The sequence below is a fragment of the Rhineura floridana genome, chromosome 18 (assembly GCF_030035675.1).
Source record: "Rhineura floridana isolate rRhiFlo1 chromosome 18, rRhiFlo1.hap2, whole genome shotgun sequence".
NCBI classification, from domain to species: Eukaryota; Metazoa; Chordata; class Lepidosauria; order Squamata; family Rhineuridae; genus Rhineura; species Rhineura floridana.
In genome coordinates this window covers 13,480,975-13,497,042 of record NC_084497.1, presented here as the reverse complement: position 1 = coordinate 13,497,042, position 16,068 = coordinate 13,480,975, and the positions used below count along the sequence as shown (strand labels likewise).

The 16,068-nt window shown below is 45.1% G+C and overlaps 1 protein-coding gene across 3 annotated transcripts; it reads right to left on the bottom strand.

The window, feature by feature from the left end:
* Positions 1-266: 266 nt before the first annotated feature.
* Positions 267-12,153, bottom strand: NOL9 (nucleolar protein 9). 3 transcript variants are annotated; one of them, XM_061602111.1, is made up of 12 exons: positions 11,710-12,153; positions 10,347-10,569; positions 7,449-7,576; positions 6,526-6,664; positions 6,085-6,181; positions 5,234-5,331; positions 4,790-4,951; positions 4,172-4,460; positions 2,944-3,055; positions 2,230-2,407; positions 898-1,031; positions 267-559 (listed from the first exon to the last, which is right to left on the bottom strand). In XM_061602111.1, exons 1-12 carry the CDS (start codon positions 12,136-12,138, stop codon positions 443-445), a joined length of 2,106 nt encoding a protein of 701 aa, XP_061458095.1. In that variant the 5' UTR covers positions 12,139-12,153; the 3' UTR covers positions 267-442. The 3 variants fall into 3 exon arrangements, with proteins under 3 accessions (XP_061458095.1, XP_061458096.1, XP_061458097.1); XM_061602112.1 differs by lacking the exon at positions 11,710-12,153 and adding an exon at positions 11,593-11,703; XM_061602113.1 differs by lacking the exon at positions 11,710-12,153 and adding an exon at positions 11,614-11,703.
* Positions 12,154-16,068: the final 3,915 nt, after the last annotated feature.

Genomic DNA, 16,068 nt, shown 5'->3' with positions numbered 1-16,068 from the left:
AGGCAGCAGTTACAGCCTGGTCATTTCTGGCTTAAACTAGATATTCACCACCACCACCACCCTTGGCAATCGAAACTGAATTTCACAGAAAGAGAGGAGCAGTAAATATCAAATTGTTGTAGACGCTAAAAAACAGAAGCACGTGCAAGCCCAGGACACCAAGAGTGATAAAACAGCAAAGAAGCATCATTTCATCCACACTCAAAAGGAAACTCTACCTTTCAGTGGATCCTGCACCAAGGATCTCAAAGAATCTGACACAAGGGCATTTTATGCCAAATGTTTAATGTTTCAAGTCATAAAGAAAATACACAAATATAAACAAAAGCATGACTGCGGATAAGTATTACACTATCAATCATGAATACTGTAACTGCTCTCCCCGGAGAGCACGCCACGTCCTCTGAACTGATCAGTTACTGCAGAGGATGTAAAATAGAGCTCATGGCCAGTTATGCTCTCTCCTCCTGAGGTGCTTCTTCCGTTTCAGTTTCCCAGCGCCTGAAATGTCATAGTTATACTCCGACGTGACATAGGGCATCTCCCCTTCAATCCCCGTCTGAGAAGAGGGAAGGAAATGAAAAGGAAGCATTTCAGGGCATGGGACTTCTGTTAGCCCATCCATCCCACCTCCCATGGCAAATGCCACCCAAAGACTCAATGCAATTTTAAAAAAACACAAAACAAATACCAAGGCAGACATTTATATCTAACCCTCTAAAATTTTAAACCCAAGAGGACAACGAGGGCAGAGTGAATATTAGCCAATATGAAGTTGTGAAGAGTGGAAAGAAATGAGGGAAGATAAATTACTTCCTCCCTCTGAATATTATAACTCAGATTATCCAACGGCTCTAGTTGGCAGTAGGTTTAGTACAAACAGAAGGAAGTCCTTACTTGGTTCAGGAAGACGCAATTAGGAACAGTGATATTTCCAATCAGCAAACAATTCACTAGTCGCAAATTCTCCGGAGCTACTGGAGTCAGAATGTAGTAAAGCTTCTTGTCTGTGTCCACCCCACGGACAATTCCTGTTAAAAAAGGAGCACATGGAGAACTAGTCTCGAACATCCCTGGACTATTCAACAAGGTGGCACAATTTAGGTTATGACTGGACATTTTAGCAAAGTTTTGCAAATACCTAGATACCTACCTCAGTGCTAAAGAGAAATCATGATTTGGAGAGGTGGGCAGTGCAGTTAGGTTTCTAATAACTGGTTCCAATATTCTGCCTGGCTATTATTGGCTGCTGTGTTGGTTTTTCATTTCAGTTTTACTGTGTTTACTCTGTTTTAATGGTGTTTTGTAGTATTGTTTTTTTCAATGGTGTAAGTTGCTCTAAGAAAGGTCAAGACAGAATTTTCCTAAAATAAATATTTGGGGCACTGTTGGGACAGACTGCATGAGCTGGATAGTGGCAGCCAACCTGCAGCCTGCTCTGACTGGCAGCAGCTCTGCAGTCTTTCAAATCGCCTCCTGCCTGATCCTTTAACTGAGGGTGGCAGGCGTTGTATCCTGGGGCCTCCTGCAAGCAAAGAATGGGCCCCATCACTGAGCTGGCATGTTAACATTTTCCCAGACCCGAGACATGCCAAGAACTGGTTGGCAGGTTCTATTTAGCCTAATATTCTTCATTTGAATGAGTTACTCATTTGAATGAGTGACTCAAAGTGTGAAAAAGAGTATTACAAACATTATCAGGTGAAGCGGCTGCTTGATAGAAAACCAGTTCATAGCAGTCTTGGTTTCCAGCCTTTGGGAGAGGTAGCACACAGTATTCTCAGTAACGACATCCCTTTGAGGAACAAGCACTTATTTAAGGAGTGGGGAAGCTGAACACAGGGAGCCCAAGTGCTAGCAGTGAGAGAGCCATGCAATTTTGCCTGCAGGCAAAAAGCCCATGTACGGGGTCCACAAATGCACTTGCCAGCCGCTTGGCCCCTTCACTGGCCCCTGCAGTAGTGCTTGGCCTCAGAATGCCTCCCGAGCCCTCTGTAATGGATGTCACAGAACTCCCCCTTCGAGGGGAAGGGCAGGTAAGGGGGGAAGAATACATTTTGGCAGCCTATCAAAGCCTGTGGATTCCTGCCCCTAGTTTTGTTATTCTGAACTGCTCCCAGATGAAAAGGCACATTCTCCCATTACTGTGGATTGCTCTCTCTTTACAAACGAACCATAAATATGGATTTAAAATGAAGCAGGAGGATTCCACACATGCAACCCACTTACCAAAGCCCAGGCAATTGCAGATGGGAGTCTGCGTCAACAAAACTGGCCCATCAGCTCTACATGGAACCTCATCTGGTACCTGGCAGAGGCCAACCCAGCTGGCATTGACAGAATACAAGATGTGGGCAGGAGCAACGTCTGCATGAATAACTCTGAGGGCAACAGCATTGAAGGGTACCTAGGAAACAAAATACAAGAGCAGAAACACAACCAGCAATTTAGCTTCATTTCGGCTACACAAATTCATGCGGGACAAGCCTTTCGATGACCGTTTGGCACAACAGTCAAGAATGGATTCCAATTTACTTTTCAGCATAATACCTCTGGTTGTCAAATCCTGGGGACAAGCCACTGGGGATGCATGGGAGGGGGGCAGAGCTTGGTAACAGAGCATATGCTTTGCATGTGCAGGATGTTTGGTTTAATCCTTAGCATCTTTCACATTTTCAAAGTCAGGGAGCAAGACTGGGGGAAGAGCCCTCGGCGTGACACCGTGGAGAGTTGCTGCTACTCAGATGCAAGGATGGATGGACTAATAGCCTTGGCTGAAAAAGGAGCATTGTGAGACGCTCTAGAAGTCTTTGTTCAGGTGAACAGGGCAACGCCTCTGAGATAAATATGCCTCTTGCCTGCTTATACAAGCCATCTGTTGCTACAATCCAACCCAATGTTCTGCTTGGTAAACATTCTACCTTCCACAGGTGCTGCACTTACCTGATAGGGCACCAGACTGTGTAGAGGAAGCCCAGATTCCACGTCTGGGGGCTGCAACTGGCCCAAGTAGCCCAAGACTGCCATGTCTCGTAGGACACTGCTATGGGTTCGCCTAGAGGAGCAATGTAAGAAACGGTGGGTGGGAAGCACACTGCAGGCACACTCCCTTGGCTGCCCTGCAGCATGCACAATGGGAACACTGCTGGAAGCAGCTAGAAAAATGTACAGAGTACAAATAAAAACCAACAATACAATAAAAGCCAAACAAAACAACTGGAAGAGCAGAGGAAACCCCCCCAAATAAATCCAATATTTATTTATTATATTTCTATGCCCCCCCTTTCCTCCAAGGAGCTCATGGTAGTGTACATGGTTCTCCCCCTCCCCACTTTCCTCCATATTATATCCTTACAACAACCCTGTATGGTAGGTTAGGAACATGGCTTCAAGCCGATGCCAAAACGCTCCACCTGAAATGTCCTCATCAAAAAAAGATATTTTATATAAAGCCAGGAGGACCAGGAGAGCCTCCTGGGGAAGAGCACTCCAAAGCCTGTGCGCAATAAGAAACCTAGGAAAAGAGCAGATTTGGAGCACAGTGGCAAAGGCGAGAAGATGACAGGGTGGTATCCAATTAAGTTTTACTCAGAGTAGACCCACAGGAAATAGTCATGTCCTTTAATTTCATTGGGTTTATTTCCGGAGGGGTAGCCCAAAGTTTGTCTCTTTCAACAACAACAACAAAAGAGTCTTCAAGATGTTGTAAGACGCTTCTAACAAATTCGTTGTGGTAGAAGCTCTCATGAAAACCATGAATTTGTTAGGGGGCTATTCAATGCTAGTCCTAGTCGGAGGAGACCCATTGAAATTAATGGGTATGACTAAGTTAGATTTACTCACTGCAATAGGTCTCCTCTGAATATGACTTAGTGGAATACGACCCTTAGATTTTGTTATTTTTGTAAGAATACGATCAATCAACCAATAGTCTGCTAAACAGAGTGACCCGGTTCCTGCTTGCAATATGCACTACCAGACAGACAATGCAAGAGGGAATGCAGGGAGAGGATCAAAGACTCCCCAGAGCAGAGGAAGGGAGCTGTGAAAGAGGGGCAGGCAAGGTGAGGCTGGATAGTCCAGGAAAGGCTTTAACACCTGAACGTACACAAACATAGTCCCCACTCACCATACTCTCCTGCCCCAGCCCCCTCTAGTACATGAGACTTACCCAGTGCCAGCATTCCCGGCTCCGGGGAACTCTGGCTGGACACAGAGCAACTTATGGCCAAGACGTGGACTGTGGAAGCCTCCTTTGGCTCCGCACTGCTCTGAGTCCTCTGTCCCATTCAGGCTCTTGCATCGGAGGGGCACTTTGCCTCTCGTATGTAGGCCAGCAGCGCTACGGATATACTCCTGGGATAGCCGCGGCATGTCCTTGAAGTCTTCTGCACTGATCTGAACTACATGACTAGGCGCCAGCAGTCGAAGAATGTCAATCAAAAGCAGCAACCCAGTACCTGTGAGTCAGGGGAGAAAACAGGAGTGTGTTTGGAAAGGGCAGGAACGAAGGCTGTGGGCATTCAATGAAAGGGCAGAGCCCAGCTATAAGGTGCAAAGTGAAGTTTCCACAGACTGCAGCATTCTGGCCTCCACAGTTGCTAAGCCAGGGGGAGAAAGAGAAAAGATCTGCAGGACACTGAAGCCCACTTCCCTGGTTCCAGCAGGGTTTGCCTGCAGGCTTGCTAGTGTATTTTCATGGCTATAAGAGCTAGAAACGTGTGCCTTTTTAAAGAATAATTTATTTATTTATAAATATATTTGTATACCACTATTCCAGGGACCTAACCTTTCACCCATCCCATTGTGTTGACAACCAGGGGAACATCTCTCTCATAGGCACTGAACACATATTTCAGCGTCTCAATGTATCTTTCGGTATCCTGCTCACAACTGGTTTCTCCAAAGTATACCATTTTCCGTGGTGTACGCTGGTGAGTGAATGGGGGACCTAGAAGGAAAAAAGAAAGAAATAGGCCAAATGGGATTGGTGTAAATTTTTTGAATACTCTCAATTTGAACATGAAGCCAATATCACAACAAAGATTCTTGTGGAACCTTAAAGACTAACAAGTTTATTAAGGCATAAGCTGTTGTGGACTATAGTCCATTTCATCAAATGACTGAATATTAATATTAGGAGAGTACTATGCCTCCCTTCCTCCCCCCCCAATTGACTTTTCTCCATGGACTCAACCTCTTAACATTCTGCAAATATCTCCAATGCACATACCCAGAAGTGGCTCTGTCACATTAATTAGGGAAACACACCCAGGGGGCGTGAACTCTGTTTGTCCCAGATCACATTCCAAAAATTCAATGCACGGCAGGCTACAAGTTAAAAAGAAATAACGAAGAATATAACTGTTAACAGAATACCATAGACTGCTAAAGCAAAAAATTGGTTTCCTGATCAGCAGCCTCTCTCTCTCTGTTGTCAGCAACCAGGTTGCTTTACCAGCAGAAAATATATGAAAACAAAATGAAAAATATAGTTCCTAAACTCAGCCTTTGCTTCCTGTTCTCTTTTTACGAGTAGATAAAATGTGCATAGCACAGAGCAAAGTAAACTACAGGCAATTAAAGGAAACTCATTTCCTCAGAAGCTAGGAAAGTTCTCATCCTTGTCTTAAGTAGCAAGGTCTCATCTCTGAGCTTCCATGCTTCCTCTCCTCCCCCGCGCTCCGGTGGTCCCCACTCACTCTGCTTAATCCCTGGCTGCATGGTTTGCAATGTTCTCCAAAACATGACAGCTAGTCAAAGTACTGAGAGCAAAATGTCAGCTAGTTCAACTAAGCTTAGTTGAGGTTTTTAATCAACATTTAAAAGACACTTATAAGTAGTAAACCTGCAAAACTGGACAATGAGAGGCTGTCTTGGCAAAAGGATGCAAGAGAGCAAAGACCATCCTGGCCAGACAAAGATCAGACAGCCAACAGCCCAGGCTGGAGAGGAGCCACTCACCCACCATCCCTGGCCCCAGGGAACACAAAAAAGGGGTTGCGAAGAAGATGCTCTTTCCTTACAAACAGCCACAGCAGGTTTAGCCTGTTGTAACCTCACAAAGCCAGAGAAATCACTCACCGGTTCAGCAGAAGATTAATCAGGTATCTATTAAAAGTTGACTTGCCAACACTTTTGGAGCCACACACTAGGACAATAGGACAGCCTTCATCCTCCTCTGAAAAGCAAACACACAGCCTGAATGGAACTATTTCTGTGAAGTTAAATTCCCTACAATCCTAAATGATTATTGGAGGAAACCATTTATATACCCACAATTGACAGAGCTACATAAAACCTTATAGGAGATTAACATAACCACACCATCTTCAATATAAAAGGCAAGACTCTCCCCTCCAGGCTTGGAATCAGAGAAGACGGTCTGACCCGGGTCTTTCTCTGGGGACAAAGGATTGCCCTGTGGGCTTCATTTCTATTTAACAAATCTTCAGCCTGAAGTTCTGCTCCACTGAGGTTACTGCTACACTTCATAGTTACTCAAGTTAGGTTTAAGCTACTCACCCTGGCATGCTTGGACTAACTCCTCGATTGCTGAAAGTGTACTCTCCGATGTCAGCAGGCCACTCCTTGGATCCTGCTTCCCAGTGCCAGTAGAAGCAAGCACCGCATCCTCTGGAGTGAAACTGGGAGCCTTTTGTCTCTAGGGATGAAAAACCGTATCTCTGAAGGGGAGTTCAGCCATTTAAAAAAAGGAAGGGGAAGGAAAAAAGCAAGTAGGGGAGACATTCAAGGATTTCTAGATTTTTTTTTAACCATATCAGCATCTACAACAGCAGCATGGGGCAAATGAATTTCAACCTTGTGTCAGTGGAACACTATACTGTATCTATGGAATGCAAGTGTCCCCATTTTTCACTCAAACCTCATGCAAAGATGGCCTCAGGGACAGTAATTCGCGGGCTTCCTGGGAGTGGCATCTGACTGCCCACTGTGGAAAGCAGGATGCCAGATCAGATAAGCCTTTGGCTGAATCCAGCAGGGCTCTTATGTCCGTTGCATGTTGGCCTCATGTAGCATGCCAAACACCTAAAAAGCAGAGGTATTCTTCTGCCACCAAGTGTAGAGTTCAGGCATAAGCACAGGATAACTTTGATTACACAAACTGTTGATGGGGGCAGGGGCATGCACACAAGTCCTGCCCCTCCCAATGGCCTTACATGCATCATGCCCCCACTCCAGGCCCTCCCCTTCCCTTGTGTAACCAGGGCCCTGATTTATCAGATATCCCAATCACACAGAGGGTTCTAGTCAGATTCAAGGGAATCGAGCATAAGCCCCCTGCAGACCCTCCCCACTTAACACAGAGGTGGTTGAGGACTGAGCACACAGGACAATGCGCATGGGCACACTGGGAATGATTGTTGTGAGTATCCTAGTCATTCTGAATCAGTTCTGTGAACATTCAGGAGGCAGATGGAACTCACCTTTGCTCTGAAAATATGGGAGAAACTTGAGTGGCTGTGAATGAACCTTGTCACTGGAGTGTCCAGATGTTCCAACAAAACCATGGAACACTGGGGAACAAAGTTTTTCATCAGTGTGCATCTTGCATCTGAAAAGACAGGATGAAACCACAAATAGAAAACAGCTACAACGAAGCCTCTTGTTTGACCCTCAGAATTATTTAGGGCCATAAGGCATTTGTACAGACAACCACAACAACTGCAGTAGTTCTGCAGGGCCTCAGGTGGAATCTTCCTCAATCCTGGAAGCCATCAGATTTGTACCTGACCCTCTTCTATGGAGCACAGAGAAGGCCACAAGGGGTCCTCGACACATGCACGGAAGCCTACAAGGAATCTCTCTCTCTCTCTCACACACACACACACACACAGATATTATCACAAAAAGCCCACTGACTAACTGTGGCTCAGTCAGCCTTGCAGTCCATTCCTACCATTCAACAAGTTCAGCCACTAGCTGGCAGGGATTAGGCTTTCTCAGCAAAGCCTCAAAACTTTGGAACATTCCTTCCAGAAGAAGTTAGGGAGGCACCAACATTCCTACCTTTTTGTGACGACTGCAAATGATGTCTGTTTTACGTGAGGGCTTGAATTTTCTGTGGCTGCTTTGTCTTACATTTGCATTCATTGCAATTCATAAACAGTTGATTTTTCATATACATGCGGTGTTTGTTTTAGTGTAAACTACTTTGTGGGAAAGCAATCTAATGTTTTAATAAATAAATAAATAAATAAATAAACAAACAGACACCCTGTGAAGGAGGTTAGGCTAAGAGACCACTCCTCAAGCCCAAGGTCACCGTTTCATGGCCTGTGTCCTCCGTCTCTGGCCACCACACACACTGGCCCTCACATCATTCCTCATAGCCAAGGGAATCACATCAAGTCTATCATTTGTAAAGCTTCTTCTCTGCTTCCTAAATATTTTTTAAATAGTTTTTAAAGACTACTGACCCTAAACCAGGGGTTGCCAATCTTTTTGGACCACAAGGTACATTTGAAATTTTGAGGGAGAGCTGGGGGCACCCGTCACAAAATGGCTGTCATGTGAGGCATGGTAGAACACAAAATTACTCATGGTGAAGCTTATCCCATAATTGTATTTCTACACTAGAAAAGGCTTGAGATGTTGAATTTCTGCCTGCCATACAGCTGTTAAAGGCACAAGAACCCTGTTTTTCCCCAGTGCCAACCCTACACCAAAGCCTAGGCTACCATTCTGTAGCTCAATTAAACACCAGGAGACAACCTGGGGGCAGGGAACAAGTGGGGTACCGCAGAGCTCAGTCCTGGGTCCAGTGCTCTTCAACAGTTTTATTAATGACTTAGATAAAGAGGTGCAGAGCATGCTTATCAGATTTGCAGATGATACAAAATTGGGAGGGATAGCTAATACCCTGGAAGACAGAAACAAAATTCAAAGGGATCGTGATAGGCTGGAGCACTGGGCTGAAAACAACAGAATGAAGTTTAACAGTACACCTAGGAAAAAGAAACCAAATGCACAGTGATAAGATGTGGGGATACTTGGCTCAGAAATACTATACGCAAGAAGAATCTTAGGACTGTTGTTGATCACAAACTGAATATGAGTCAACAGTGCAATGCGGCTGCAAAAAAGGCAAATGCTATTTTAGACTGCATTAACAGAAGTATAGTTTCCAAATTGTGTGAAGTATTGGAATGACCATGGAATCCTTGACTTAGGGAGGCGGTAGGCTCTCCAATACTGTAGGCATTCAAAAGGCAGCTGGACAGGCACCTGTTGGGCATGTTTTAATTTGGATTCCTGCATTGAGCAGGGGGTTGGACTTGATGGCCTTATAGACCCCTTCCAACTCGATTCTATGGTCTTACTTCTGCATAGATATTTACACCATTATAAAGTAACTTAACTATACAGTGAATTCTCAATGAGTCCCTGGTTGTATAGCCCCTGTGAAGCAGGAGGTATGCCTAATTCTCTGCAAAGATTTCACATTTGCCTTTTTAGGGGAGGGGGATTTTTTAACATTCTCCCACACTTATTGTATAGTAGCATTTACCGAAAATAATTTCTAGGCACTACCTGATCTCAGGCAAACCCAGCACAGGAAAGAGGCAACCTGGTTGCTATGGGAAAAGGAACGGCAAAATACAGAGATTCAAGGGACTACAAAATTAATCAGAAGAAGAAAAAAGTACACTAAAGGGGTGGGGAAAACAACAGCAATAGGGATTCCTATTGCCTGGTGTCCAAGAAACTCACGTATCAATCACAGCTCTGACTGACACTGACAGGCAGGAGCAGCCAGGCTGGCTCATTTCACAGAAATAGCCTAGAAGGGTGCCTGCCCATTTTGCTCCATGGCTTTTTTCTAGGAGGTCTAGAGACTTACTGTTTTTTAAAATGAAAGCTCACATACTAGCCTACCTGCTGAGGGTGCAACTGAAGGGCACCACAGCATGTGCAGTGATGGGCTGGAGACTCCTGACATAAAATGTTCAACTTTGTAAGCTGCCTTCCACCAAAAAGACCAACTTAGACCCCCAACAGCCTCTGCTAGGATTGGCTGGTTTGTCTAGATGGGATGAGAACAGGCTGCCAGAGTTTCAGCACAGGGCCAGAGCTGTGCCCATGGACTGCCTAAGTCAAAGACATCTATTCTGCACAGACTCCCCAAAAGCATATCAAGGGATACATGGGGGTATATATGTACACTACACAATGTGTCCACAAAATCATTTTCACAGAATCCAGTCCCCACAAGTCAGACCTCTGTATGATGCAAGCACATTACATTCCTCTTCACACATCCATCAGTATCCTCTCAAAGAGACAACAAGTTCAGTCAAGAACCACCTTCAACACTTACTTACTTCGGGGCACAAGATGTGCTCTGAGAATGGACTTTGCTTCTGTTTTCATCTCTTTCCCAGATTTTTCTGGCTCTTTATAGGCTACAGCTTCAATAGTGAGGGCACAGTGGGAGTAGGGTGAAAAGAGATGATACGGGGGCTGATCTGGAACAACGTTGAACCCAAACACCTGCACAGAGCCATACAGGCACGTCAGACAACACTTGCCAGTGAACGTCAGTGTCTGTGAAAGGAAATGAGAAGCCAGCAGTGAGAGAACTGTCAAGTGTTACCTGGGACGTCCAACCAAGCAACAGCGCTTGTCATTCAAAGGCACCTCAATCTCCACTATACAGACTTCACCCACTTAGAACCTTTGTATCAGCTTCGTCCATCAGAGAAATACTACCCAACCACAATCTGAGAGCCCACATAACACTAACATATATGTTTGCCAAAGTCTACTTGTTCTTCAGTGTGCTTCTGGAAAGGACAGCAGGTCTGATGTGGACTAATATTATGTATTATTATTCATACATCAAAGCTACACTGACCCCAATGCACTCCACATGAAGCAGCTACTGAAGGCTGTTTGGAAGCATTCAGCAAAATTCTGAACAAAATAGAGCAACCACTCTCCAGGAAGGGGGAGATTCACAGGTGCACAGGAGCTGCACAAAAGCCTCACATGAGGTGCACGTCTGAGGCAAATGCCTCTGCATCCAAGATAACTGCAGTGCCTTAAAAGTGAAGGTGAACTGGGTTTGAAGTGGTCCAGGGCAAAGTGGGCTGGCTCTAAGGTTTTGAACCTCTTTGGGAGGACATTTCTACTTTTCTGGCCAATTTAATACATTTTTGTACCTTCACCAAGTATCTCCAAGCTCCCCATAAATGGAAAAATGCCAAGCAGAGAACATGTAGTTCTGTGATTGACACCTCTAGCTTCCAACCAGGGATTCACTTTACCAGGGATCTCCTTTCTACTTCCAATCATAGTACTTGTGGGGAAAATGTAGAAGGAAGGTATCAGAAACTGTTCTCTGCTCTTTTATGATGGCATCTGTCAGAAGAAGCAGCACTCAGGGTCTCTATAAGGATCCAAGAACAGCTTGAAAACCACAACTAAATGGCAGATTTTCCACTGTTATCCCTCCCCCCCAAAAGAATCTGATCCTGACACCCCCATGCCTATCTCTCTATTCTGCCCAGCCCTTTCTCCTCCTTATTATTCTAGTTATTATGTATTAAATTCACCGGTACCGCGTGCCTGGAAAATGTCAAGACGTACAGAAGCCACGCTCCTCATTTGCACGGCCGGCCACACCCCCAAGAGGCGTCCCTCTGCGCCCCGTGAGGCGGAGGCCACGCCCGCCCGCGGGCTCACCTGGCCCCGAGGCAAAAGCAGCACGGCGCCGCCTTCCTTGACCTCCGCTGCCGTCACCGCCCTCCCGGCCGAGGATTCCTGCGGCGCCGGCAGCGCGGGGCAGAGCCCGTCGGAGCAGCGTCTCGGGGCGCCGGCCTTGGAGGGCTCCTTCGCCAGCGGGAAAGGCTGGAGCCGCAGGGCCGCCGCCGCCCGCCGCCGCTGGCGTCGTTGGCGCCGGCACCGCTGCCGCCTGAGGAAGCCAGCCGGGGAAAAGCGGCGGCTCGCCATCAGCGGCGGCCCTCGCCTCCACAGCGACCGCTCGCTCACGCGCATGCGCACCTTGACGGGCCTCTCACGAGACTCCCGCCCCGAAACATCGCGAGACGGGACCGACGTTAGGCCGTGGAGGCGCATAGAATCCTCCGGGGGGAGAAAGGTAGAGGGATGCATCGCTTGGATTTCCGGGTTCAATAGACTTTTTTAAAAAATCTCATTTAGAGCAGAAGTAGAGAAGCCTCCTTAGTCTAGGTAGATTGAATCCAAGGTGCCACGACGACTGTGGCTTGCTTTTGTTTGTTAACTGTACACGCCGCTTTCCTACAAAGGTGCTCAAGGCGGCTAACAGGAGAACACAATAAAAACTTTTTTTTTTAAAGCACAATAATCAAATGCAGCTCATACCATGGACTGCGAAAAACTTCTAGACTGGATTACTGTAATGTGCTCTACGTAGGGCTGCCCTTGAAGACCGTTCGGAAACTTCAGCTGGTGCAAAATGCGGCAGCCAGGTTGTTGACAAGGACCAATCGGTCCGCGCATATAACACCTGTCCTGGCTCGCTTGCACTGGCTACCTATTTGTTTCCGAGCCAGATTCAAGGGGCTGGTTTTGACCTATAAAGCCTTACACAGTGTGGGACCACAATACCTTGTGGAACGCCTCTCCCGCTATGAACCTACCCGTTCACTTCGTTCAGTATCTAAGGCCCTCCTCCGGGTACCAACTCACCAGGATGGCCGGAGGACTGTTACTAGATCTAGGGCCTTTTCTGTGGCGGCCCCCGAATTGTGGAACAGCTTACCTGAGGAGATACGCCTGGCGCCTACGGTATTTTCTTTTAGGCGCCAGGTTAAGACCTGGCTATACTCCCAGGCATTTTAATGTTTTAATGTTCAATGTTTTATGTTTAATGTTTTAGTTTAATTTTGTTGTTATTTGTTACTGATTTTATTCTAATATTGTATTTTAATCTTGTTTTGTACACCGCCCAGAGAGCTGGGCGGTTTAGAAATGAAATAAAATAAATAAATAAATAAAAAGGCAAATAATTGGGTGTCTGTCAGAACAAAATAATCCAGAACTATCACAAGAAGCTAAAATGATGAAACTGAGGTTATCATACTTTGGACACATCATGAGAAGACATGATTCATTAGAAAAGACAATAATGCCGGGAAAAACAGAAAGGAGAAGAAGAGGAAGGCCAAGCAAGAGATGGATTGATTCCATATAGGAAGCCACAGACCTGAACTTACAAGATCTGAACAGGGTGGTTCACGACAGATGCTATTGGAGGTCTCTGATTCGTAGGGTCGCCATAAGTCGAAATCAACTTGAAGGCACATAACAACAACACATTGTACAGAATAATGTTCCTGGTGTTGAGCAAGCACCCCAGGTGAGGGAAAGGTTAAGTTTATGTCAAAAATAAGAGGCTCTTGCCCCTTTAAGGTTCTGTAAGAATTCCGGCACTGTACCTTCCAGCTGGCAAAACTGCCTCATGGACCATTGACTATAAGCCCTATTCATAGGGTTGCCATAAGTCGGAATCAACTTGAAGGCAGTACATTTACATTTATACCCTGCATATAAGTTTAAGTCCCGTTGTGGTTCATAAGAAGGTTGGTGGCAGGCTATAGAAGGGTGGCATAACAACAACAAATCAAATGCAAAGTAAAAAGTTGGATCCAGGAAATACAAAACGGATCCTGCTTGAATTTGCATGCTTTTCGCAGGGGATCTCCCCCAAATCTCCATTCTGGGAAGTACAAGGTCTGTGGTTTTTATGGTTTGGACTATGCACAAAAATACACGGATGTAGCCTGTGATTTGAAAGTGTTTTTGTAGGGATCTCCTCAAAAACATAGGATCCATGGCTCAGATCCACATTTTTGCTCCATGACATCACTGTCAAAATCGAGATCCTTAATTTTTATGGTTCGGTCCATGCTCAAAAATATTTTTTTGTGTTTTGATGGTGATTTCAGGAAAATACCATGTCAAAATCATGTGAATCCATCAGATCAATTTTATTTTTGCCTCGTGCTGGCCCCCCAAAGTGCCAGATTCTTGACTTTTACTGTCCAGCCTCAAGACAGATGTGATCTGTGGTCTGATGATGGTTTCGGCCAATGCTTTTCTTGGCTGGTACTCATATCTTGATAAAAGTACTGTGGGTACCACCAGCACAAAATGCTTGCCATGGGCAGCAAAAAAAGAGGTGACTGTACTCCATACTGGTGAGTACTGTCACACACAAAACAAAGTACTGGTTTTGGCAGTATGTAAAAGTCTTGTGAATTTCAGAGGACCTGTTTTTGATTTCCTAGATCCAGCTGTAAAAACAAAAATGTAAAACATCACTAAAATCAGTAAAACAAACCCACCAATTAAAACCAATTGCAGCATAATTACACATCAGCTTACAGGCCAAAGACTGGTCTAAATAAAACTTATTTATTTTAAAATCTGGCTGCTATTAAGCTGAGGCTAGGTCAAAATGAATGCCTGTATCTAACACAACATCAACTTTATTGCCAGTGCAGCTCACGTTTTTCACTCTACTGACTTCCCAGGGCTGTGGACTCCCTGGAGGAAACAGCCCTGCTTGTAAACTACATTATATTACTCAGGAATAAAATGCTAATGAAATCTGGCAACACCTCTACCTAATCATTATTTAGAGTCTCCTCAATAATGACAAAGGATTTGAAGATATGGTCAGCTTCCTTTTTGGGGTGGCCACATGCATCATCCCCCCCAAAGAAACTAGACTCAGACTGGACATTCTTTCAAGTAACTATTGATTATGCATTTATTTATTATAAGTGTTTGTGGGTCTCCTTTCATGGCCTTGCCCTAGTGAAGCACTAAACCCTCTTCCTGGACTCTGAGCTTCATTCTTTAACCTGCTAAATGACAAGGCCACACATTGATCGGGCTTATTAGTTAAACTAGATTTCCCATTCTGTTGACAAAGCAACAGTGCCTTTTACAGAGAAAATGAAAGAAACAGCTTTGGGGAGAGGATTATTTTGAGCACAGATTGTGGAAAGAAAGGGTGGGTAAGCCTTAACCCTTGTCCCTCTTACTGTTTCTCTGCTCCAAACTGATCCCACACTCAGGGCTTCTCCACTCCATGGGCTTCAACATGTGTGTGTGAATGTGAGCAGAAAGGAAGTTTACTTAAGTAGAGGAAAACGATGTCAGATGAGCCAAGTTCATTCAACTTCCCTGCTGAACATTGCCTCCTTCCCCAATGCTGTTTTTATAAGGAAGGAAGAAAAGTGTCACAGCATTTACACATAATGGAAACGTGCAGAGGAATGAAAATTATTGCACTTTCCCTAGTAGTGTTTGGTCCTTTTAATCCAATTTTGTTCTTTTCCATGAATATTTGTCCTGAATAAAATAAAATGTTTAAAAATTATTGTATCCAAACGTACCATTTGAAACTCTACATAACAAACTATCATCATCAAAATACTGTCCCATATTTTCCCCGCTACCTTGGGAATACTCTTTTCCCTGCCACTCTTTCATTTCCCTCTCTCTGTCTCGTGATATATTAATTGTGGGTGTTTGGGGTTTTTTGCAATGGAGGATTAGAGAGACTTGCACAGGTCCCTAGTGCATCCATTCCTGCATGGTGCAGTCAACACCAACACACGGGTGGACATATTGCAAATCTGTATAGGATATTATTTTGTTCCAGAAATCCACAAGGAGCCAGGAGAATATGTTAGGAAAATTAAACCCCACAATTTGTTTGGCTTTCTACTTGCATCCTGGTGCCTCTCCTCTCCAGGAAGGCATCATGTGCTATTTCCTGTGTGTTCACCTTGTCTCAGAGGCATTTTGCAGGTGTGCAAGGGTATGTAAATAATCCCAGATGATTCAGGGACGCTGACATCAGTATCTCTCCTCCCCAAAAGCAGAGCATCCTTGTGGCTGTGACAGTGATTTCTCCAGACCTATTCAGGATGGGTCCCTCTTCCCCATCCTCTTCATACCTGCTGCTCTTGGGCATATGTTGTTGCCCCTGCTATGGCCGGACGGAGGAGCTTTCTTCTACCCTGAGGTTGGATGGAGATTATACTA

Bases quoted from the DNA above. Each gene is read 5' to 3' on its own strand.
- NOL9 (XM_061602111.1), bottom strand. From the start codon at position 12,138: ATGCATCCCTCTACCTTTCTCCCCCCGGAGGATTCTATGCGCCTCCAC. The intron at 7,577-10,346 runs GTAAGTAAGTGT...CTGTCTTTTCAG, and splicing joins AGCACATCTTGTGCCCCGAA to ATGCAAGATGCACACTGATG. The intron at 1,032-2,229 runs GTAAGTGGGTTG...CTTTTTTAACAG, and splicing joins CTGCAATTGCCTGGGCTTTG to GAATTGTCCGTGGGGTGGAC.